This window comes from Mustela erminea, chromosome 13 (assembly GCF_009829155.1).
Source record: "Mustela erminea isolate mMusErm1 chromosome 13, mMusErm1.Pri, whole genome shotgun sequence".
NCBI lineage: Eukaryota > Metazoa > Chordata > Mammalia > Carnivora > Mustelidae > Mustela > Mustela erminea.
This window is the reverse complement of record NC_045626.1, coordinates 68,731,806-68,756,187: the sequence shown is the minus strand read 5'-3', so window position 1 is coordinate 68,756,187 and position 24,382 is coordinate 68,731,806. Positions and strand designations below refer to the sequence as shown.

Here is a 24,382-nt window from a genome sequence, read left to right as displayed (position 1 = left end):
GTGGTGGATATGTCTGGTGGATATGTCTGGAAACAGAAGGTGGTGGTGTACCGCGTCCCACCTCAGGTGCAGTCAGGAGGGCCGATGCAGTTGGGAGGATTGGAGGTCCATAGGGCGGTGGGAGTTCATCGTCTGACTCCCCTTGCTGTGTGGCCTTACTTCAGACGCTCTTGGTCGGTTGTGCGATGAGAATCCTGCACTGTCCCTTGCCATTGGCAGAAAACAAGAGTCTTGACTATTTCTAACCAGGAATCAATTTATAGGAACTGGTCTGGATGTCCTGGGTTTCCCGTGACTACACAATAAACTTGCCAGACAGTGGGGAGGTCTAAGGTTTCTTCTGAGGGCCAGCCAACATCAAAAGCTGGTCACTCTAGCTCACATAGAGTGCTTAGTTGTCCCCGGGTCATATGTCCCCTGTATTCGGCACTAAAGCCTTTCCTTAAGTTTTTAAGCATACAATCTAAGGCAGTGTGGTTTACTGGGTTTCCCACCCATTGTGAACAGTGTGCATTGCAAACGAAGGGTGGGGTATTTTTGGGTGCTGTCCTGCTCACATCCCTGGCAGGAACTTAGGAGCGTCTTAGCTAAGGTCTATCGGTATAAGGTCCAGACCAGGCTACCCGGTGGAGTAGATGACCATTATGCCCTATGAGGCCCCATGAGACTCAGGGTGCAGCCCACTCAGACTCCCTAGCTGAAGCGGTGGAGCCATACGGACACACTCATACACTCAAACGTTCCTCAGATTCAAACAGGCTGGATAACCCCGCTCTGGGTGTACCTGGCTAATGGGTTATCAGTCTCCCCTCCAGTCCTGATGGACGGGTCTGACTCAGACAGTGACCCTGGGACTTACCTGGTCCAACGGGTGGATCTAGCCAGCTGTCCCCGGTCTCCTATCGCTGGTCCAGCAGGGCGGAGACGAGCCGCAGCTGTCCGGGAGAACCCAGCCTCGGGTCCCTCGAAATCAGTGGGGCGCACGCAAACCCTATGCTAGGCACTCCGCTGCCCTTCATGGCCCATCTCCGGTCCCACACCGGTGGCACAATGGGCTAGCGGGGTTCAGTTTCCCGATCAGGGAACCAAATGTTGCGGAAGTTCTGAGGCAACCGAGAAACTCAAGCGGCACGCAGAGAGGTGGGACACAACACAGCTTTATTAACACCGGCGGGCTCAGCGGGATGGTTCCCAATGTCTGAACACACAGCTATGATTGGGGCGGATATTTATAGGCAAACTAGGGATTTTCGCGGTATCGCATAGCTGATTGGCTCGGGGTCACACAGCAGTTCTTAAAGCTATGCGGAAGTGACTGAGTGGAGAAGTGCCAAGTCATTCGGGGGGGGGGGTTCCTTATCTCAGTGAGGCGGCCATATTGGGCTTTTCCGCCTCATCAGGACCCGCCGCTGCTGGCGAGGAAGAGGAGTAGATGGCTTGAGAGTGCTTATTGCTCACGCCCTCGGTCCTAGAGCTGCGGGTCTAGCTGACAGTAGGGAGAAACCACTGCTCACACACCAGGCGCTGGGCGCGGAACAGTGCGTGGGCGCAGGTCCGGCGGGGCGGGGCGGGGCCGAGCGGCGCGCGACCCTCCGCGCGCTCAGGGAGTTACAGACCCGGGCGGCCTCTCTGGCCCCCACTCCCGCGGGCTCTATGACACCGCGCTGGCTCGCGGGACGGGGCGGGGTTGGTTGAGGGGGAGGAGACCACTTCAAGCCCTACATCTCGCGGTGAGCCTCGAGCGGGACTATCTCGCGAGACGTAGAAAGTACCGCGCTTGCGCGTTGCAGTAGCGCCTGGTGGCCTTGGCAGGTCTTCCGACGGTTGTGTGAGGAGAGGCAATCTGTTCGGAGGCTACTGCGTTCTCTTCACAAGTCCCCGTGACTCGCAACCATGAGCAGCACCTTAGCCAAGATCGCGGAGATTGAAGCCGAGGTAATGGGCACAGGTGGCGCTTCACTCTCCTTCAGAGTGTTCCTCTTTAGGTAGTGTTGCTCTTGCCTATACTCCCTTCAGCGGCGTCAGGACCGGCCCAGCGTTCTTCGACTCCGCTTTTCCCAATCCTGCGTTCCCCGACTCCCCTCAGCCTTCGCTGGATCCCCCCGACTCTCTCAGCCGCGTTCCACACTCCTGCTCCTTGGTTGGTACCCCGTTCCGTGTTCGGCTCCTGTCCGAACATCGATCCTCTCAGTCTTCTTTTTTGAGAGCAACACAGTCTTCTCCGCCCCCCTGCTCCAGCCCTGACCCGCTCACGCACTCAGTATCTTTGATCATCTCCCAAAACCCATCCCCCTTTCTCCAGTCTTTGAAGACAGCGTTTCCCAGAGTATTGGTCCCAGGAATGGATCTGGGATAACTATCTGCAGTAGATGTTGATTCAACCTGAATTACTATGTGATTCTGTTGTTTGAAGTGCTCAGAGCCTTTTAAAATCCCGAAAAGTGGTGACCTTACATCAGATCGTGCATGCCAGGTACAAGCAGTAGAAGAGGACTTCGCATCTGAGTTTTAGTCTGATCTTTGGGCGCTGATTGCAGTGACCTTGGTCATGTTTCTTCTGTTTGGGCCTCAGTTGTTTGCTTTGTAATGAGGGAAATGGAGTGGGAAATGAAGAGGATGACTTTTCACTCTTTTTTTATGTCTGACTAAAATGGGTATATTGGCATCAGGTAGGATCTAGAAAAAAATCATTCCCAGCTCGGGGGTGGGAGTTCATTCTGGGTATTCTACCCTTTAGGAACTGCTTCTGATTTATGGCTGTGATATCCTTCCTTACAGATGGCTCGGACTCAAAAGAACAAGGCCACAGCACACCACCTAGGGCTGCTTAAGGCTCGCCTTGCTAAGCTTCGTAGAGAGCTCATTACCCCAAAAGGTGGTGGTGGTGGTGGACCAGGAGAAGGTTTGTGTTTTTCTTCAAAAAAAATTTTTTTTGATGTAATTTCTGGCAAAATAATATGGGTGTATCGTTTAAGGTAATTTAAAAATTTCTATGATAGTAGGTTTGTATTTTATAATCCTTAATTCATGAGTTATGTTTATTTAATTCTGCTGATTTCAAAGGCAAATGAATATTGTCTAAGTGATAAACTAGAGTTTTATGTATATACTATATTTTAAAAAAAAAAAATTTTTTTTTTAAATAATCTCTGCACCCAAGAGGTGTCCTGAACTCAAGATCTTGAGATCAAGAGTTCCATGGTCTTCCAACTGAGCCAGCCGGGCATCCTTAAGAATATCCTGTATTGATCCAAAATAGGTTTTCATTGGCTTACATGAATACATAAATACATCATCGAGGTAAGAAATAAGGAAAGACATTGATACAAAGAGAAGTGAAAGTAGGAAGAATAATTTGAAGCCAAGAGAGATAAGGTTAGGACCAAAAATAATGTCATAAAATCTATATACTTCCCAGAGGAGGGCCATGAATTTGGCTTCATTTGCAGACATTTAAAAAGAAGAAAAAAGAAAAAGAAGGAAAATCCAGTCAGTCATACAGTTCCTAGAGTTTGTAAGATAAAAAAAGAAACCCATTTTTATTTTATTTATTTATTTAATTTTATTTTTAAAAAACTTTAACTTCTTTTTTTACTTAAAATTAGTTTTTTAATTCTAGTAACATTAACAAACAGTGTTATATTAGTTTCAGGTATACAATATAGTGATTCAGCAATTCTATACTTACTCAGTGAGCATCACAATACATGGGCTCTTAATCCCCTTCACCTATTTCACCCATCCCCCCCACCTCCCTTCTAGTGACCATCTGTTCTTTATGTTTAAGAGTCTAATTTTTTGTTTCTCTTTTTGCATTTGTTTTGTTTGTTATAGTCCACATATGAAGAAACTCATTTTTTAAAGATTTTATTTATTTGAGAGAGAGAACACATGTGCATACACGCACAAACGGGGGTGGAGAAAGTAAGGATAAGCAGACTGCGCTGAGGGCAGAGCTCTGTGTTGGGTTTGATCTCTTAGCCCTGAGATCATGACCTGACCCAGAATTAAGAGTTGGCAGGGCGCCCCACCCATTTTTACATGCATTATTATAAAATGTTTGTTAAATACTGTGGGTACCAGAAAGGTGTATAACTGTGGTAGAGGAATAAAGTTTCTAAATAAATACTCCATTAAACAGTGTTAGGGGCACCTGAGTGGTTTAGTCCGTTAAGCATCTGCCTTTGGCCAGGTCATGATCTCAGGGTCCTGAGATCCAGCCCTGTCTGGCTCCCTGCTTCTCCCTCTACCCCCCGACCCCCAACACTTGTGCACTCCCTCTCTCTGTCTCAAATAAATAGATAAAATCTAAAAATAAATAAGCAATGTTATTGCTATTTTGTGTACTTAAGCTCTGGAGAGGTAAACTGTAGAAAATTGGAGATAAATGTTCTAGATGGATAGACTGCCAGAATGTAAAAGGAATTTCATGAATCTCAACACTTCAAGAGATAACTTTCTTCTTTTTGATATTTATTGATGTTTTAGGTTTTGATGTGGCCAAGACAGGTGATGCTCGAATTGGGTTTGTGGGTTTTCCATCAGTGGGGAAGTCAACACTGCTTAGTAACCTGGCAGGGGTATATTCTGAGGTGGCAGCCTATGAGTTCACTACTCTGACCACTGTGCCTGGTGTCATCAGATACAAAGGTGCCAAGATCCAGGTGAGTCAGGCCTCAGGCCACAGACGGAAAGAAATCCATTCTCTTTCATTCATGTAAAAAGCACTTATTGGAAGCTCTCTGTATGGCAGACCTGATCTTTGATCTACTGAGGCCCTTCCTGTCTAGCAAGGAAGATAGAACAGTACGTAAAGACAGTAATGCAGTGGGATAGTGTTTGTGAAAACACAGGGAAAGAAGGAACTATTTTTTCACCTGAGGATATTGGGGCAAGGTCTGGTAAGAGTTAAAATAAGCTTCATGTAGAAAATAACAGTGCAGGTGGGTCTTGAAATTCAGGCAGAATTTCATCAGCCAGAGAAGGTTAAGGGCAATTTCAGGCAGCCATAATGGTAAATAGCTTGCTGTGGTACAAGCTGAGGCGTGGGACAGGAATGGTAAAAACTGAATCTGGAGAAGTAGGTTGGAGCTGAATTATGAAGGGCCTTGTGTGCCAGCTAAGACAGTTGAATTTTCTCTTACCTGTAGCTAGGAACCATTAGAAACTTCTTAATAAAAGAAATAACGTAAGATCCTTTTTATTTTTTGTTTTTGTATTTTTTGATGAGATCCTTTTTAGAAGATAACTCTTGTCTGTGAGGCCTAATGAAGTTATGTCCTGAGAAGTATTTCTTAGGTGATGAATTTAGGGGTAGCAAATAAAGAGTCCCTTTGGGTGTAAAAGAAGGTATATGTAAATGTAAGCTTTAATGGGTCATATTCTTACTGGCTGCGTAGCTGAGAAGGCAAGATTCTGAATTCCATGACATTTGAATTTAGGTTGGAGGTTCCCAGACTCTCTTGGCTCACAGCACCCTTAGTGTCTTAGCAGTTATTTCCTGACACCTTTTCTTGTCCCAGTAATTTTTTTATCATGCTCCAGGCCAAAAGAAATACCCAATGGGTCTGTTTGTTAGGTCCAAACAGCTTAAGTATTTATGTCCTTACAGCCACAGTTATTTATTTACCAGTGGGGTGTGTGCACTGTTGGGTACCACATAATTTCTCAGACTTTGGAATCAGACTAGATACAATCACGTTTGTTAACCTTTTCCACATTGATTTTTGTGTGGTGCTTTTTTACCATAGCAACTAATGAAAAATCTAACTTCTCAAAGATTTGGATATGACAACTGAAAGCAGTGTAGTTGGATGTAATGTTGAAATTGTGAGCTATGTGGAGCTAGTAGTTCTTCATTGTGTGATATATATCAAGAATTACTGTTTCTCTTGGAAATTTAGAATATCCCATGCCACCCTTAAGTTCCATGTGGTGCTCCAGAGTCCCTTGGCTCATTATTTGGGAACTGTTGGTGTAAGCATTCGTTTACCCCCCTGCTGAGCTACACAGTGAGTTGTGAGGTACATTTGTGCTTCTTTATTGATCTGAAGTAGGAAGGGACCAATGTCCTGGTGTTCTTTTCTTTTTTTTTTTTTTAAGATTTTTTTTTTAATTTTTTTAAAGATTTTATTTATTTATTTGACAGAGAGAGATCACAAGTAGGCAGAGAGGCAGGCAGAGAGAGAGAGAGAGGAAAGCAGGCTCTCCGCTCAGCAGAGAGCCCGATGCGGGACTCGATCCCAGGACCCTGGGATCATGACCTGAGCCGAAGGCAGCGGCTTAACCCACTGAGCCACCCAGGTGCCCCAAGATTTTTTTTTTTTTTAAAGTTTTTTATTTGACAGAGAGAAATCACAAGTAGGCAGAGAGGCAGGCGGGGGGGGGGAAGCAGGCTCCCCGCTGAGCAGAGAGCCCGATGTGGGGCTTGATCCCAGGACCCTTAGATCATGACCTGAGCCGAAGGCAGAGGCTTAACCCACTGAGCCACCTAGGCGCCCCCTTAGTGTTATTTTCAATGGCTTTTTTTCCTGGCCATGCAAAGACTGTGGTGGGACATGGACCTTTCAGGGACTCCATGCCCAAATGTATATAACAAGAATGAGGATGCTTGAGCATATCTGGACTACTTCTTCATGCCATCTGGTTTTAGAGTCTTGGTGATAATCACAGTTTTAGCAGCTCAGAGAATAACTTCTTCCTTGATGAGATGTTCTTGACACCTCTTTCAGAGCTTTTGAGTATATCAGAATAAAAAACTATTTAACCCTCTCTTTCCTTTTCTTTCCCACAAAGCATTCCTTTCATTGTCTCCTGACCTGTTAGCCACCTCCCCTTTTTTTTTGCATGATGCTTTCTTTTCTGCCTGTGCACTTTCCTTCTCCCCCACCCCCCACCGACTTTAGAAACCAAGTTAAGGTGTGCATGACAGGATGAAAATGAACACCTTTGAATTTTTTTTTTTTTTAATGTTTTTTAAATAGCTGTTTTGTGGCAGAGTACTCATTATCTGTGACATGGATGAAGAGGTATACAAAGCTAGAACCATTTAATAAGAATTATAAGGAGGGAAATTTCTGGTTTTTTGTTAGGAAGGATGATGGTTTTAACAGTGAAGTTGCCTAAAAATGGAATGGTACCTCTTGAGGCAATAAATTACTGTGTGTGGAGGTAGTGACTGAACCACCACTTACTGGGGAGGTTATAAAGCAAACTGATGTTATCACATAGGCAGATATTAGCCTGCAGAATGGATGTTCAGTTTTAAAAATTATGGGGCTTAATTTCACCTTCCTAGGGTCTCTAGGACTCCTCTTGTCCTGTATAAATAATTGACTTGTACATTTAGCTGCTTTAACCGCTAAAGACATTTCAGTTTGAGTTAGTTTAATATTGAATTCTTAAAATCGTACAGTTTCATGATTTAAAAAAAAACTACTCTTGTCTCTTGGTTGTAATATAAAATTCAGATGTGTAAAGCATGGGTTATTTTTTGAATGAAATTTAGTTTCCATATCTATGGCCATAGCGTCCTGATATTGTCTGAAATTTAGTTGCCATGTTTAAATAGTTTGCTGTGGGGTGCCTGGGTTGCTCAGTCATTAAGTATCTGCCTTTGGCTCGGCCAGCATCAGGCTCCTTGCTCAGTGGGAAGCCTGCTGCTCCCTTTCCCACTCCCCCTGATTGTGTTCCCCCTCTCTCTCTTTCTCTCTGTCAAATAAATAAAATCTTAAAAAAAAAAAAAAAGTTTGATGTAACTTTAAAAATTATTTCTGTCAAGAAAAGTTAAGTTAGGTTGTATTTTTACTTTTGTAGGGGCTTCAATAAATTTCCCGGTTTTCAGTTATGATAGAAAGCCTGTGCTCTTTTCTCTTAGCTTAATATTCTCTCTTTCAGATGGCCTTTTATTTTTTTTTATTTTTTATTTATTTTTTTTTTTTAAAGATTTTATTTATTTATTTGACAGAGAGAGATCACAAGTAGGCAGAGACACAGGCAGAGAGAGAGGAGGAAGCAGGCTCCCCGCTGAGCAGAGAGCCCGATGCGGGACTCGATCCCAGGACCCTGAGATCATGACCTGAGCCGAAGGCAGCGGCTTAACCCACTGAGCTACCCAGGCGCCCTCAGATGGCCTTTTATAGCCATATTCTAGGTTTCAGAGTTTTAGATTATCCAGTGGATTTTCTTTTTTGTGTTTTTGAGAACATTAGCTAGGCTCAGTATACACTTTTAAAGCCTTTTGCTGATATATGTGTGTATATATGTATTTTTTTAAGCAGAAGTAATGTATATATTTTTTTTAGTAGACTGGGATTTACTGAGTGTTAGAAATAGATGGTAGAATCTTTGGGAGAGTTGAAGTAGACTCTAGATTTAATTTCTAGGAACAACTGATGATGATGTTCAAACATCTTTATTGAGGTATAATTCACATACAATAAACTACAGATAAAGCATACAGTTTGCTAAGTTTTGACATAGCTATATACTAGTGAAAACATCATCACAATCAAGATCATAAACACACCATCCCCAAAAGTTTCTGTATGCCGCTTCCTTCCTGATCCCCTTTATCTCCAAGCAATTACTTATCTACATTTTATCACTACAGATTAGTTTACATGTTGAGTTTTACATAAATAAGACCATGTGTAAATATAAATGTACTCTGTTTTAGGTGGCTTCTTTCATTCAGCATCATTATTTTGAGGTTTATTGTATCATTCATGTTGCTGCCGCTTATGTGAATATCCTACCTAATCACAGGAGAATTAGCAGGAATAGATTAACATTGCTGGAATAGTCACTAAACTACAGACTTTATTCAGATTTTTACCAATTTTCCCACCAATGTCCTTTTCTAAGATTTTATCTGGGATCATCCTGTGTTGTGTTTATTCATCCTTATTCTCCTGCCATGTGTGATAGTTACTCAGTCTTATCCTTTAAGACCTTGACACTTAAAGAGTATTGATTAGTTGTTTTGTAGAATGTCCCTTAGTTTGGGTTTATCAGATGTTTTCTCACAATTAGATTGAGGTATTATGTATTTTGTCAAGAATACAATGAAATGATGGTGTGTCCTCAATGCATCTTACAGGATTCATGATGTTATATGTCTTAATTGGTGATGTTGACATCCATCAGTTGGTGGTATCTGCAGGATTTCTCTACTGTAAATCTATTATCTTTCTTTTTTAAAAAAGTTATTATCTTTCGGGGCACCTGGGTGGCTCAGTGGGTTGAGGCCTCTGCCTTCAGCTCAGGTCATGATCCCAGGGTCCTAGGACTGAGCCCCGCATCTGACTCTCTTCTTGGCGGGGAGCCTGCTTCCTCCTCTCTCACTCTGCTTGTGTCTCTGCCTACTTGTGATCCTGTCAAATAAATAAATGAAATCTTTTAAAAAAAATACTATCTTTCTGGGGTGCCTGAGTGGCTCGGTCAGTTAAAGAGGCTGCTTCGGCTTGGGTTTTGGTCCCAGGGTCATGGGATCGAGCCCCATATCTTGCTCCCTGCTGAATGGAGAGTCTGTTTCTTCCTCTCCCTCTGTCGCCGCTCTGCCTGTGTGTGTGCTTGCTCTCTCTCTCTCTCTCTCTCTCTGTCAAAATCTTTTAAAAAAATTATTATTTTTCTAGTCAACGTAAATTATAAAAGGGTAATTCAGTGTGTTGTATTAGTCTTAGAGGTGTAACATTATTTAGCGAAGAATAGGGAGGAGCTTTGAGTAGGAAGGAAAAGTTGAACTAAGCACCTTGAATTAGTTCTTTTTCATTTTGGTTTATTTAGCTATTTTAAAAATTTATTCATTGTAAGTTATCTCTACACCCATCATGGGGCTTATTAAGACTCAGAGATCAAGAGTCTTAATGCTTCTCAAACTGAGCTAGCCAGGCACCCCCATGTGGTTTATTTAACATGAAATATATTTTTGGAATGTCAGATAGGCTTATAGCAAAGGCTGGTTTTAAATGTTTTGATAAGCTGCCACTCTGTTTCTGGTCCATTTATGTGGATAATTCAGTATTGGCCATATAGAAGACCCTTGATATTTCCAGATCTTTTATATGCTCTTAACTGTTTTCAGTGGACTCTTTAAGGGTTTATAAATAATAGTTTATAATTTTGCTGAGATGTGCATTTGATTTGTGTGCTATGAAGTTGGCTTTTATGTTCTTATTGTTATGTACATACACTATGACTTTTTTTTTTTTTTTTTTTTTAAAATTTTATTTATTTATCAGAGAGAGGGAGAGAGCGAGCACAGGCAGACAGAATGGCAGACAGAGGCAGAGGGAGAAGCAGGCTCCCCGCCGAGCAAGGAGCCCCATGTGGGACTCGATCCCAGGACGCCAGGATCATGACCTGAGCCGAAGGCAGCCGCTTAACCAACTGAGCCACCCAGGCGTCCCATACACTATGACTTCTGTGAAGTTTTACCTTTACTGCATTTTCTGGGCAGTTACACAGTCATTTTTCAACTGGGACACATCAGAGTCACCTGTGGAACCTTTTGAAGTACAGATCAATATCTGAACCCTATATTGCCCTTCTAAATTAGAATTTGTAAGGATGGGTGCTTGCTTTGGCAGCACATATACTGGAATTTGTAAGGATGGGGCTTGGATATCTTGGATATCTGCAGTTTTAATGGTTTTACAGGTGATTATTATGTGCTCGCCTGGTTAAGAATGACTGCAGACCCCTGGGGCTAATAATACATTATATGTTAACAAAAAAAATTTAAAAATTAACAAATTGAAGAACAACAACAAAAAAAGAATGCAGAAATTTTTGTAAATTGGAGGAGTGGAAAGCTCTCAGTATGTATCACGTGAATATCAAGATTCAGCTATTATCCACAGTAAGGAATTGGTGTGGAGGCTCTGAAAAGAAGTGTATATATATATTTAATATATAAAATATATAAATAAAAATATACATTATATATATACAATATTAAATTTATTTATTTATTTATTTATTTTAGAGAGGTGGTGGGGAGCAGAGGGAGAGAGACAGTCTTAAGTAGTCTCCACGCCCAGCATGGGGCCCAACATGGGGCTGGATCTCACAACCCTGAGTGACCTGAGCCAAAATCAAGAATCAGACACTTAACTAACTGAGCCACCCAGGCTCCCCTAGAAGATAATAATTGTAGAATAATGGGTTTGGCCCTCAAAATGTGAGTTATAATCTTACTTGATTTATTAGGATTGCGATTTTGGGCAAATCGCTTAACCTCTGTGAATCTCAGCTAATATCCTTATCTCAGGGTTGTTAGACATTTTGTTTTTATTTATTTATTTATTTCAAAAAGATTTTATTATTTATTTATTTGACAGACGGAGATCACAAGCAGGCAGAGAGGCAGGCAGAGAGAGAGGAGGAAGCAGGCTCCCTGCAGAGCAGAGAGCCCGATGTGGGGCTCCTGGGATCATGACCTGAGCCGAAGGCAGAGGCTTTAATCCACTGAGCCACCCAGGTGCCCCTGTTAGGCATTTTAAACTAGGTAAAATACATAAAAAACTTACTAAAAAGTATATAAAAAAACTGACATTTAAGTGCATAGTACACTCATAAAGAAGGTTGGATTTGGATCTTTTATACTTTGGATACTTGAAATCATTCTGTTTGTTCAGATTTATGACTTCTTTTTCCCTTCTCTTCTTTATCCTATCCTTAATCTTGCAGCTCCTGGATCTTCCGGGTATCATTGAGGGTGCCAAGGATGGGAAAGGTAGAGGCCGTCAGGTCATTGCAGGTGAGTGGTCCAGAGCCACCATCCTGGGATATCATCCCTTTATTGGGTACTGTTCCTTTAGTTGGGGATTCTTGGACTTTCGAGAGTTTGCCACGATGAAGGGCATAGTTTTACCTGACTTCTTACTGGAGTAGGATGTCAGAACTTGAAGGGATTTCAGAAAGTAAGTCCACATCTCCATTTGAGGAGAAACACTAAGGATGGGAGAAGTGAAGTGCTTCAGTCCATTGTTGCCCTAGTTGTGGCCAATTCAGAACTAGAACTTGGGTTTCCTGACTCCCATTCATGCCTTGCCTTCTTTTCTTCTTTTACTTCAAGTAAAATATAAAAGGGTCATCAAAAATTGCAACAATCTGCTTTTCCACACTTTTCCTCACCTCCACAGTTATTCCCCATTGGCAACTGTTATCAACTCTTCAACTGTTCCTTTTGTTACTCACTTCATATTTTCATATATTATGCTTATATTGTTATTTCATGATTAATTAATTTTAGATGTCATTTATTGGTTTCATGTTATGGTGGAGAATTAGCTCTCCTCTATACCTCTTTTCTCATTTCTTTTTTGAAGATTTATTTAATTATTGAGAGAGCACGAGCAGGGAGAGGGGCAGAAGGAGAAGCAGGCTCCCTGCCAAGCAGGGTGTCCAGTGCAGTGCGGGGCTCTATCCCAGGATCCTGGGTCCATGACCTGAGCCAAAGGCAGTTGCTTGACCAATTGAGACACCCAGGTCCCCCCATTCTTTTTTTTCAATTTTAATTTTAAGTAATCTCTGCACCCAACATGAGGCTCAAACTTAGCAACCCCTAGATCAAGAGTCACATGCTCCACTGACTGAGCCAGCTTGCCCCCTCCTTTCAAATAAATTATATCACAGTTTTTAGTTAACTTACCAGTCATAGTTTACATTATCATCTAATGAATATGTAACTTTTGTTCAATGCTAATTCTTTTCTCTTGAAGTCTGTTTTTAAAATTTTCATGGAATTAATGATTGTTTGTTTTTTTAATTTACTTTTCTGTGCTTGCTAATATTTTTCAAATGTCCTAACAGATCAAATGCCTATTAGTCAGTATTTTCCTAGATAGTTAAATATAGCTCCAAATCAGTCTAACGGAGTCCGTTCTTTCCCCAAACCCTGACAGTACCCTTGTATACCCTGTCTTCTTGCTTTAATCTGGATCGGTTGCAGCACTGTCCAGTAGAGGAAATGGTCTAACTCTGTGTTCTCCACAATGGTAGCCCCTAGGCATGTGTGGTTATTGGGAGTGCTTTAAATGAGACTAGTGTGATTGAGAAACTGAATTTCAAATTTTATTTTATTTTAGTTAGTTTAAGTAGCCCCATGAGTCTGTATTGCACAGTGCAGCTATAGATTTTTTGCATGGCTATCAATATGAGGCTCTCTTCTATGTCTTTTTGTGGGCTCCCCTATTTCCTGGAGTCAGTGTCTTTTTTGGGGTCATTTTCATGTTTTCCTGAAGCACAATCTTTAGTAAACTTCCAGGAAAAGGATAAATGATAGGTAAATTTTTGTCTTTTCATGTTTGAGAGTATTTTTATTCTATCCTTATATTATTCATTTAGCTGTTTATAGAATTATGTATTAGGGTAATTCATGGATGAATATCAGAAACATTATGCTAAATTAAAAGAGCCAGGCACACAAGACTATATTTTGTATAATTCCATTTATATGAAATTTTTAAAAATGTAAACTAACCTGTGGTGATAGGTTATTGACGCAGATCAGTGATTGGGAATCAAGAGGAAGATTGATTTCAGAGGTGATGGAAATGTTCTCATACTTCCCTGTGGTGGTTATATAGGTGTATACATTTGTCTTTAAACCATATGCTTAACATGGACACAATTTGTTTTTTTGTAAATTACGCTGATAATATATATGTAATATGTATATGATATATATGTTTGTGTATATATATATAATTACGCTGATGATAAGTTGACTAAGAATTTGCCAAGCATACAGTCTTAAGTTTTTAGAATCTGTTTTAAATCTTTTTAAACTTTTTTAGGATTTAGGTTAGTGTTCGGTTCTTACCTTCATTCTGACTTGTTTTTCAGCTAGTGTATCTGGAAGTTAACACATCTAGATACACCAGTGGAAAAATGAGGCACACATTGCAAATTGATTTCTGGCATAGACTTTGTAACTTTAAGAACTTCATGTATGTTTGTGTATTTATAAAAAAAAATCCTTTGTCTTAATGGAACTCCACTGCCCCCCACCCTAGTCAGCTTTTGAGTATTTGGCTTAGATAAGTTTTCAGTGAACTTTGCTTGGATATGAATTATTTTTTCCATTCTTCAGTGGCCCGAACATGTAACTTGATCCTGATTGTTCTGGATGTCTTGAAACCCTTGGGACATAAAAAGATAATTGAAAATGAGCTGGAAGGTTTTGGCATTCGCTTGAACAGCAAACCCCCCAACATTGGCTTTAAGAAGAAGGATAAAGGAGGCATTAATCTCACGGCCACTGTAAGTGGAGATGATATGGGGCAGGCTGCTGAAGGGACTGGGGTCAAGAGTGAATTGAGGCACAGGGATATTGACCTTTGGAAATTACCTGGCTTCTGCCAGCCCTAACAGAGGTAACACAATGACCTTCTAACTTTCAGAGTAGGACAAGAATCAGTCTCAGACTTAACTTCATTTCTTCTCTTGGGTTATTTATTTGGTGTGATATGGAAATATAGACCAGTTTTATTTTTATTATTATTTTTTTCTTTATAGACCAGTTTTAATGCTTACATGAAGTAGATGGCTGCTAATGTGTTTTCATTCATTCAGTGCAGGTTTATAGGGTGCCCACCATGAGCCAAGCATTGTTTTAGGCTCTTCTTGGACAGAGGGATAGGTTGGAATGGAGAGCAAAATAGGCAAAAATCTTTCCTTATATTCTATGTGGAAAAGTAGTGAACAAAATTAATGAGTTAATATGATATATTAGATGATGTTAAATCTAAGGCCAAAAATAAACTAGGAAAAGGGATGGAGAGTGTTGGTGGGAGAATTGATTAGAGAAGTCTTCACTAAGGTGATGTGAAGGGGTGAACAGAAGGTCTGTCTTGGGAAAGAGCATTCCATGTAGAGGAAATATCCAAGTGCAAAGCCCTGAGGTAGAGCATGCCTTTGGATGTTTGAGGAACAGCAGAGTGAGCAAGTAGGACAGTGGTAGGAGATAAAGTCAGAACATATGTGCTTTTACTTTTTAGGAGATGGTTAATTCTTGGTTGGGTTCCTGTCAATGGAGTGAACATGATTTGATTTAGGTTTTGGTGGAATCAGTCTAGCTGTTTGTTGAGAATAGATTGGATTGGGTTAAGAACAGAAGAACAGAAGCAAAGAAGCCATTTAATAGTTTATTGCAATAAGCCAATCAAGAAGTGATGTTTCTCGGACCAGAGTTGTAATAGTGGGAGAGATGAAAAGTGGTTGATTATCAAAAGATTTTGAAAGTAGCTGGTAGGACTTACAATTACTAAAATGGTAAGACTTTGAATAGGATAAGATTGGAGGGGCGGGGAAGATAAGGGTATTGAGTTTGAGATGCTAGATACCCAAGTATGATCAGACAGGCATCTGAGGAATTATCTAGGCTGGAGGTATAAATTTGGTGATTAGCAACTCTAGAGCCATGAACTCATCTGAGATAACTAGTAAATGAGTATAAATAGAAAAAGAAGTTCAGAGATTGAGTCTTATGGTCCCCCTCCAGTGATTATAGGTTGAGAGTTGGGAAGAATCAGCAGATAAGGTTTTTTTAGACGAAGAAGGAGGAAAACCAGGAGAGTTTGGAATCTTGGAAGTCAAGTAAAAAAACTGTTTTAGATTGGAGGAGTGATCAACTCTATCCACTTCTGCTTGCTTCTCATTATAGAACATTTAACATTCAGAGGTCCAGGTGATATGACTAGCACAGAGTTAAGCTGTCCTGCCCAGAAGATCTTTCTCATTATCCTGTTATAATGGTTGAATTTGACCATTTAGTATTCTTTCGTGTGTGTGTAAACATTTAGTATTCTTTATTTGTTTGCTAAGGCTACCGTAATAAAGTATCATAGATCGGGTGGCTTAAACAACAGAAATTTAATATGTCTTAATTCTGGAGGCACTAGGTATCTGAGATCAAGGTATGAGCAGAGTTGGTTTCTTCTGAGGCCTCTACTTGGTTTGTAGATGGCTGTCTTCTCCCGGTGTCTTCACATGGTCTTCCTCTATGCGTCTGTATCCTAATCTCCCTTTCTTCTAAGGATGTCAGTCACCTGAATTAGGGTTCATCCATATGACCTCACTTTAACTTAGTTGCTTCTTTCAAGATGCTATCTTTAATCCTAACGGTCACATTCTGAGATAACTGGGGTTAGGAGTTCAACATACGAATTTGGGTGGGAGTGATTCAGCCCACAGCACCTTCACTTGAGTTCGGAAAGATTATTAGTTTTCAGGTATTACTTGATGAAAGTCAGTTACTCTCATCGAGAATAACCGACTTTAGAAACGAATTTGTACTTTAGGATTATCCAGGCATGATGATACTTTTGGGAGATTTTTTTTGCTCTGTGACCACTTACTGTCTTCTGTGCACATGCAGTGCCCTCAGAGTGAGCTGGATGCTGAAACTGTGAAGAGCATTCTGGCCGAATACAAAATTCACAATGCTGATGTGACGCTGCGTAGTGATGCCACAGCGGATGACCTCATCGATGTGGTGGAAGGAAACAGGTGTGATTAAGTGTACAGTCTGGTGCCCAGGTTTGAATTTGAAGTCTTGTAGTGGAAACAGTATTGGATTATTAAGCTGGAAGACATTGATTCTAACTGGCTGTGCTACTATCTCAGATAATAGTGGGCCTTGGTTTTGTTAGCTGTAAATCGAAGGGTTGGTTTTGATTTCTAACATTCTTCTTTGGTCTGAAATTTGACCAGAAGTGGTCAATTCTCCACTTCTGTTACTTGCTGTGAAGTAGGCTGTTCCCTAAGCTGTGTCACATGATGGTGGAAGAGAGCAGTTTTCAGTCTGCTCTCAGAATTAATCCATCTGAGAAATCCTATTTGCTATTGTAAAGAACTCAGAGTTTGCTGGGCTGTATCTGTTCTTTCTAAGGGTAACCTAAAAGTGTGTAGCTGAAGCCCTATTCCATGAAAAATTATTATTAGTATTTTAAATCAAATAATAATTTAAGCCACTGTTAAAATTTTTTGGCATTTGAGCATAATATTCTTCAGTTGTTTTCCTATTCATTTGTTCTTTTTTATTTGATAGATTTATTTGATTCTCATTTGAAAACAAACAAAGGCAATTCTTTGTGTTAGGCATTGTATAAGTGGAGGCAGTTGAAGCCTGAAAAGTTGTGGCTTGCTATAAATTACTAGTATCCTTAGCTGCTGTATTGATATGGACATTAGGATTGTGACATTGTTAGTTGTTATGTTTTTTATTTTAAAAAAATTTTCATGAAATATATTGTTCAAATATATTTACACTTACGGGATATAAAACAACTTTGTGGGAAATTGACTCTCAGACTTTCCCAAGGGATTTAGATCTAGGAAGTGACAGAGCTGGGAGTAGATTGATTCTGTGATTCCAAAGCTTGTGTTCCTTATGATACCTCTCAGTTAGCTGCATGGCTCAGACTTGGGCCTGAGTTTTGTTACTTTTCAACTCATAGTTCACTTTTTGGATATTCTACCTTACTTTGATAGGAAGCCTTTTTGGGGGTGGGGTTGAGGGGTTGATCTGACTCTTACGTTTTTCAAGTCTATGATTTGGGGTCCTGGGTTAGGGGATGCTGATATTCACAGAGAGTCTTGTCCACAGCTCCAGACTAATGTCCTGTTTTTCTTTTACTTCTGTAGAGTTTATATACCTTGTATCTACGTGTTGAATAAGATAGATCAGATTTCCATTGAGGAATTGGATATCATCTATAAGGTGCCTCACTGTGTACCCATTTCTGCCCATCATCGCTGGAATTTTGATGACCTATTGGAAAAGATCTGGGACTATCTGAAACTAGTGAGGATGTAAGTCTTAGTAGAAAGGGTCATATTGCTGTAGGAATTAAACCAGGCTATCCTAAAAGGATACTGTCTGGAGCTCATTGACCTAATTTGTCTCTTTTTGGAGATATAAATAAGTAAATTTCTGTTATCTGCTAGGCCATATTGAGGACACTTTCTTCCTTAATTGGAGGTTATCTATGAACTTTTCAGGGGTGATGGAGGGTTGATTTGCATTTAATACATGGAACATTCTAAGAAGTAGGCAACCTCTGCTTCCTCTCTGTTCTAGTTACACCAAACCCAAAGGCCAGTTGCCAGATTATACATCTCCAGTGGTGCTGCCTTACTCTAGGACTACAGTGGAAGATTTTTGCATGAAGATTCACAAAAACCTTATCAAAGAATTTAAATAGTAAGTATCATGGACATGTAGTGCCTTCTTTTCCCTATGAGCTCCTGATTCCAATAGCTAGCAATTCTTGGGGTACCATTAAAGAAAATGGCTTCAGAGCAGTTGCAAAAATGCTTGCTTGGGTAGAACTCTGCAGTGTCTTTCTAAAACCATGCCAAGTTGGAGCAGGAAGTGCTCTAGAAGCCTTGTCAGGTCAGGTGGGCTGACAAGAGTGAACGAATGTTAATTCTTCTTGACAGCATCTTACTGGCCTCCAGTGGGTACTGAGACCCACTTCTAAACCTTAAGCATGCTTTAATGCCCCTAAATCTCCTTCATATACTTTCATTGCTGATACAGGCTGAAAAAAAAAATTTCTGACACCTTATTTTGAACTCATTTGAGCTAATTTTATTTACCTTGATTTATTTTTCTAAAGGTTTATCTGTGAGAGAGTGTGCATGTACATATGTGTGGGGACAGGGCAAATCGAGAGGGAATCTCAAATAGACTCCTTACTGAGTACGGAGCCTGACATATGGCTTGATCCCACGACCCTGAGACCATGACCTGAGCCTAAACCAAGAGTTTGATGCTCAACCCGCTGAGCCACCAGGCACCCCTGAGCTAATTTTAGATTTACAGAAAAGTTGAAAAAAGAGTACAAGGGGTTTCCTTATATCCCTTAACCACTCTTCTGACATTATCAGCTCACGTAACCACGGTAGAACAATTTTTGTCTATCGCTTGGTGAATGTTTAGAAAGATGTGGTATATGTACACACAATAGGATATTATTCAGCCATAAAAAAGAATGAAATCTTGTTATTTGCAACGACATGGAGGGAGCTAGAGAGTATAATGCTGAGTGAAATCAGTCAGAGAAAGACAAATAGCATATGATTTTACTCATATGTGGAATTTAAGAAACAAATGAGCAAACGGGGGCATAAAAAGAGGAAATAAGAAATAGACTCTTTAACTATAGAGAACAAACTGATGGTTACCAGAGGGGAGGTGGTTGGGGGAATGGGTGAAAGGGGTGATAGGGATCACAATTGATATGAACACCGGGTGATACATGTTGAATCACTATATTGTACACCCGAAACTAGTCTAACACTGTTAACTGGAATTAAGATAAAAACTTTAAAAAAATATTTGTTTCTAATCCTAAGAAATACTTGTTTCTTATCCTAAGAAAGAGTGAAGACATTTATCTTACGTTCCTTTGATCTAAAACAACTGTATTCCACGTGCAGCTGCTAATTTCCACTAACCTTAGACCTTTACATTTTGGCATATACTTGAATCAGCGAAGGAGAGTCTTGTGAAGTTAGATAAAACTTCATAGATTTCTATATAAGTCTTGCCTTCCATGGTGGCAGAACACTTTTCTAAGCCTCTAGAACTGTAAGTTAATGAAGGAATTAAATGAGAAGGAAGAAAAATATTTTGAAGAAAAGACATTTCAAAGCAAATGGAATTTTATTTGGTTACTATTTTCCTGTTTTTTTTTTTTTTTTTTTAATTATGGAACAAATAACATTTTAACCATCTTAATAGAAAAAAATTTCAGCTTTAGACCTGCTAATTACAACATCTGTCCTTATTGTATTCTGTTTGTGTCCTTGAATTACAGGCACATGTCCTTTGATCATTTACTGTGTGTTTTCTGTGTTACAAGATTCACATCATTTTATAATCCCATTTTTCCTATTTATTGCTACTTTACATAGTTTTCTTGTCTTCACACACAGACCTTTCCCTTTTACTTTCTTTAATCCAGGATTCATGATAATATGGTCTTTGATATGTTTTGCTGCATTGCTCCAAAAGGGCTGGACCTATTTACATTGCCATCAACAAAATGGGAGGCACTGATGTTACTGTAGGCACTGAATATGATTGCTAAAAACTAGTTTTTTGGGTGCCTGGGTGGCTCAGTAGGTAGTGTCTGCTTTCAGCTTGAGTCATGATCCGAGGGTCCTGGGACTAAGTCCCGAATTGGGCTCCCTGCTCAGCAGGAAGTCTGCTTCTCCCTCTCCCCTCCCCCTGCTCATGTGCTCATGTTCTCTCTCTAGCATGCTCTCTCTTTCTCAAGTAAATAAATAATCTTGGAGTGCCTGGGTGGCTATGTGTTTTCTGTGTTACAAGATTCACATCATTTTGGTTGGTTGAGCAATTGGCCTTCAGCTCAGGTTATGATCCTGGAGTCCTGGGATTGTGTTCTGCATCAGTCTCCTGGCTCAGCAGGGAGCCTGCTTCGCCTTCCGACCCTCTCCCCTCTCATGCTGTCTCTCTCTCTCTCAAATAAAATCTTTAAAAAATAATAATCTTTATAATAAAAAAAAGACAAAACTAGGGGCACCTTGGTGGCTCAAATGGTTAAGCGTCTGCCTTTGGCTCAGGTCAAGATCCCAGGGTCCTGGGATCAAGCCCTACATCGGACTCCCTGGGAGCCTGCTTCTCCCTCTCCTTTTACTGCTACCCCTGCTTGTGCTCTCTCTCTCTGTCAAATAAATAAATAAAATCTTTTAAAAAAACCAACTAGTTTTCTGGTTTAAGATTATAAAATAGTTACCTTGCATTTACCTTATTAGTGCATTGAAAATTTTACATCTTATAAATGCTTTTGTATTTGTTCCTGTTACCTATTTTTTGTTTTTTGTTTTTGTTTTTTGCAAAGTGAAATCTTGTTCAATGATTTCTTTTTGGAACATAGGTTATTATTATTATTATTATTTTTAGATTTGTTTATTTTAGAGATTGGGGAAGAGAGCACATGCTTGGGGGTTGAGGGGCATGGAGCCCTATGTGGGGCTCTATCCCACATCCCTGAGATCATGACCTGAGCCAAAATCAAGAGTCGGACACTTAACCAACTGTGCCACCCAGATGCCCCAGAGCATAGGTTTTTAAAGATGTTTTGTTGCAAAGGCAACAAATGGTGTGGCCACCATTTTCTATCCCTTGGTACATAGTTCTTAGCCTTTGTGAGGCAGGTCTCAGTGTCCATCACTAACATAACATAGTACTGGAGGCCTATAGATAAAAAAAAACATTTGCTGGCTCAGTCTGCTTCTCCCTCCCCCTGCTGCTGTGTTCTCATTTACTTTCTTTCTCCTTCTCAAATAAATAAAATCTTAAAAAAAATTACTTTCATAAATTCCAAAAAAAAAAAAAAAATCTGGAGAACATACCAGTTATGGTGTCTTGGAAGGGAGAGAGAATCTTCCTAGCAAGACTAAGGAGGGAGGTCCTATATTTCTGAGTACCCACTGATGGCTTAAATAGATCCAATAAAAATTGGTGTTCTGTAGCAGTCTACAACTGACACCATAAGACTTTCTAATCTGAATTATTTTAGAGTATTTTTCTATAATCCATGCTTTCTTCTTTTAATTTTAAGCTAGTCTTGTTATATTTCTCATTTGTGTTTTTTCTCTTTGACTTTCCTAAATTGACTCTGGAACAAGAGGAACCACACAACTTCCAGAAGTCTTTGCTACTTTGTATGTGAAGGCTCCATTGTGCCATACTGCTGGGGAAGCTAATGCCTATGGGCTTTGAATGTAGTCATTGACCGGGGTGAGGGGATGTTGCAAGCCTAGGGTTCTTAAGAGGTGGAATGCTAAATCTAAGCAGAAAGGTGACACCCTGGTAGCTAGGGTAGAAGCTAGGTGATTATTTACACTGACTTTTTTTTTTTCCCCCTTCCATACAGCGCTCTGGTCTGGGGTCTCTCTGTGAAACACAATCCTCAAAAAGTGGGTAAAGATCATACGTTGGAGGACGAGGATGTCATTCAGATTGTGAAGAAGTGAAACCTTCCCCTTGCCCATCTGCTGGGCCAACCATAGCAGCTATTCCCATAACCAAGCTATTCCCTACCCCAAACCCTTTTGAGCTTTGGCAGCCCAGTGAATCAGGATTTAGGGGAGGGAGATGAAGGCATCCAAGCTGGAACTTTACTTGTCTTAACTTGGTGTCACCTTGTAAATTAACTGCATAAACGACCTGGTAGGCCAAGCCAGCTATGTGCAGTTCATGTGTCATCAGCATTTGTTTTGGGTTGTACTGAATGAGGACGGGTATGTACTGTGAGGCATCTGCAGAAGGGGTGCTTGGGAGCTTGGTCTTAAGTGTGGAATGGATCAAAAATGTGACTACAACATCTTACTTGATGTTTAGTCATGGGAAACCCTTCCAACTGGATGTGGCCTTCACTCTTTTCAAGTGGTCTTTTGCAGGTGATACTGGAAAGAGGAAGGCCATGATGTAAGTTAACTGATAATTCCCTGCAAGGCTGGTCAATTTGGGATATAATGTCATGTGACAGTTGAGTAAAGTACTCTAACCAGATGCATCAAGAGTTTGAATTGCATGGCCACTAATAATTAGCTGTGAAACCCTGCATAAATTACACAACCTTTATAATTGTCCCATTTCCTTATGTAACACGGAGATGGTGATAGCACTTACCTTTTAGAGTGGAGACTGTTAGTATTAAGGGAGAGATGGTAGTTGTAAAATATTTAGTGTAGTATCTGGCACAGAAGTACTTAGTGAATGTTGGCTGTGACCACTGGTCACTTTCCTTTACCTGAACGGAGCAGGTTTGTGTATATGTGTATGTATGGAGGTGGGATGTTATAAGGGAAGGTGGGGTCGAGACTACTTGAGAGGGTACTGAGGAACATAATGAGAACTTTTGGGCTGGGAATACAGGGATATAAAGGGATCATCCTGGTACTAGGAAATTCATAGGCAGAAATCTTTGGTAGACTGGGTTGGTGGTAATTATGGCCGAGGGAGGGTGTGGTTATGTAGGTAGTTACACAGAAGTCTAATCTTGGTAATCGACTGAATTTCTCTTTGGTGAAAAAGAAGTCAAAGATTATTTCAGTATGGATTACAGGGATGATAGAGAAGGGTAGTCCCTGAGAAAATCATGAATGGAAACAGATTTGTAGGAAGACAGTTTGATTTTTAGATGAAGTGAGCTAGAGCTTCTAGCAGGTTGTGAGGGATGGGGATGTGGGATTATCCATATCAGACTCAGCCTTTTCCCGTACTTGTTATTCATGCTACCTTAGTAACAGTTGTTTCTCTGATCATCTCTCTGGAGCTTGGGGTTAGCATTGTCTCCCTATCCGGGAGATAGGCCTGGTATCCCAGTCACTTTGGAGGATATAAACTTTGATATCACTGTTGCATTCATGATAGGTATCAGACCAAAATCTGGACCTACCCCCAGCTGTTTAGAGAAACATCGGCTTTCTGAGCTATGGGCTTTCCAGCAAGGTTTGCTTTCCAACCAGAGAAAATACTGGGTTTCAGAGAAATCCTCATGTTCAAATTCATATCATTGAGCAAGGATTTAGCACTGCCAGGATTTGGGTAGAAGAGGTTGCTGAAATCTAGTTCATCAAAGACCTCAGGATGTGCTTTGAACAGGCCTTGCTTCCATCATTCAGCATCCTCCTCTCTGCCTGTCAGTGACCCCTTGATGCTTAAGGAGAGCATTACCCTACCATTTTCCTTTCTTTCCCTTTTGGGCTTAGACTTGAGAGTTCTTGGAGAGGAATCCTGGCAGGGGTAGGGCTGCTAAGGAGAGGCATTCCTTTAATAATGGCTTTCTCTTCATGGACTCCCAAGATTACAAGGTTTGGCTGTCACAGCATGGCTCGAATTTCCTGTATGGTTACACATTCCATTTTTTTGTGATTTTTTAAAAAAAGTTCGTTTATTTAAGCAATCTCTGCACCCAGTGTGGGCCTCTACCTCATGACCCTGAGATCGAGAGCTACATGTTCTACCCACTGAGCCAGCCATGTGCCCCTTTCCTGATTTTTTTTTAGCACAACAGACTCACTGTTCTGTGCCATTAGTTAGAATGCCTTTAACTGTGTTTAACAGCAAACACTAACTTAACAAGTTAATGTGGAAAGAAACTTGATCTCTCATCTAAGTTGTAACAGTGCTCAGATGGGCTCACAGTAGCTATGATGCCATTGAAGATCCAAATTTTTTCATCAGTCAACTCTGTCCACTGCAGTTCGTTGGCTTTGCTGAGCAGCTGGGTCCCCTCACAATCAGAATGTCTGCTGCAGCCCCAGGCATCCAGAGGATAATAATTAGGACTGATTCTTACTGTTGTGGGAAGCTATTTGCCAGAAACTGCCCAGT

At 40.7% G+C, this 24,382-nt stretch overlaps 1 protein-coding gene across 2 annotated transcripts; it reads left to right on the top strand.

The window, feature by feature from the left end:
- Positions 1-1,755: 1,755 nt before the first annotated feature.
- DRG1 (developmentally regulated GTP binding protein 1) lies at positions 1,756-22,555 on the top strand. Of its 2 annotated transcripts, none has more exons than XM_032310373.1 (9): positions 1,756-1,935; positions 2,779-2,902; positions 4,489-4,664; positions 11,692-11,761; positions 14,099-14,268; positions 16,385-16,515; positions 17,653-17,820; positions 18,089-18,211; positions 21,918-22,555. In XM_032310373.1, exons 1-9 carry the CDS (start codon positions 1,894-1,896, stop codon positions 22,015-22,017), a joined length of 1,104 nt encoding a protein of 367 aa, XP_032166264.1. In that variant the 5' UTR covers positions 1,756-1,893; the 3' UTR covers positions 22,018-22,555. The 2 variants fall into 2 exon arrangements, with proteins under 2 accessions (XP_032166264.1, XP_032166265.1); XM_032310374.1 differs by lacking the exon at positions 1,756-1,935 and adding an exon at positions 2,264-2,473.
- The last annotated feature ends 1,827 nt before the right edge of the window (positions 22,556-24,382 follow it).

Coding starts and splice junctions, on each gene's coding strand:
- DRG1 (XM_032310373.1), top strand. CDS start 1,894: ATGAGCAGCACCTTAGCCAAGATCGCGGAGATTGAAGCCGAG. Junction 1,936..2,778: donor TCGCGGAGATTGAAGCCGAG/GTAATGGGCACA, acceptor CCTTCCTTACAG/ATGGCTCGGACTCAAAAGAA. Junction 17,821..18,088: donor TATCTGAAACTAGTGAGGAT/GTAAGTCTTAGT, acceptor TCTCTGTTCTAG/TTACACCAAACCCAAAGGCC.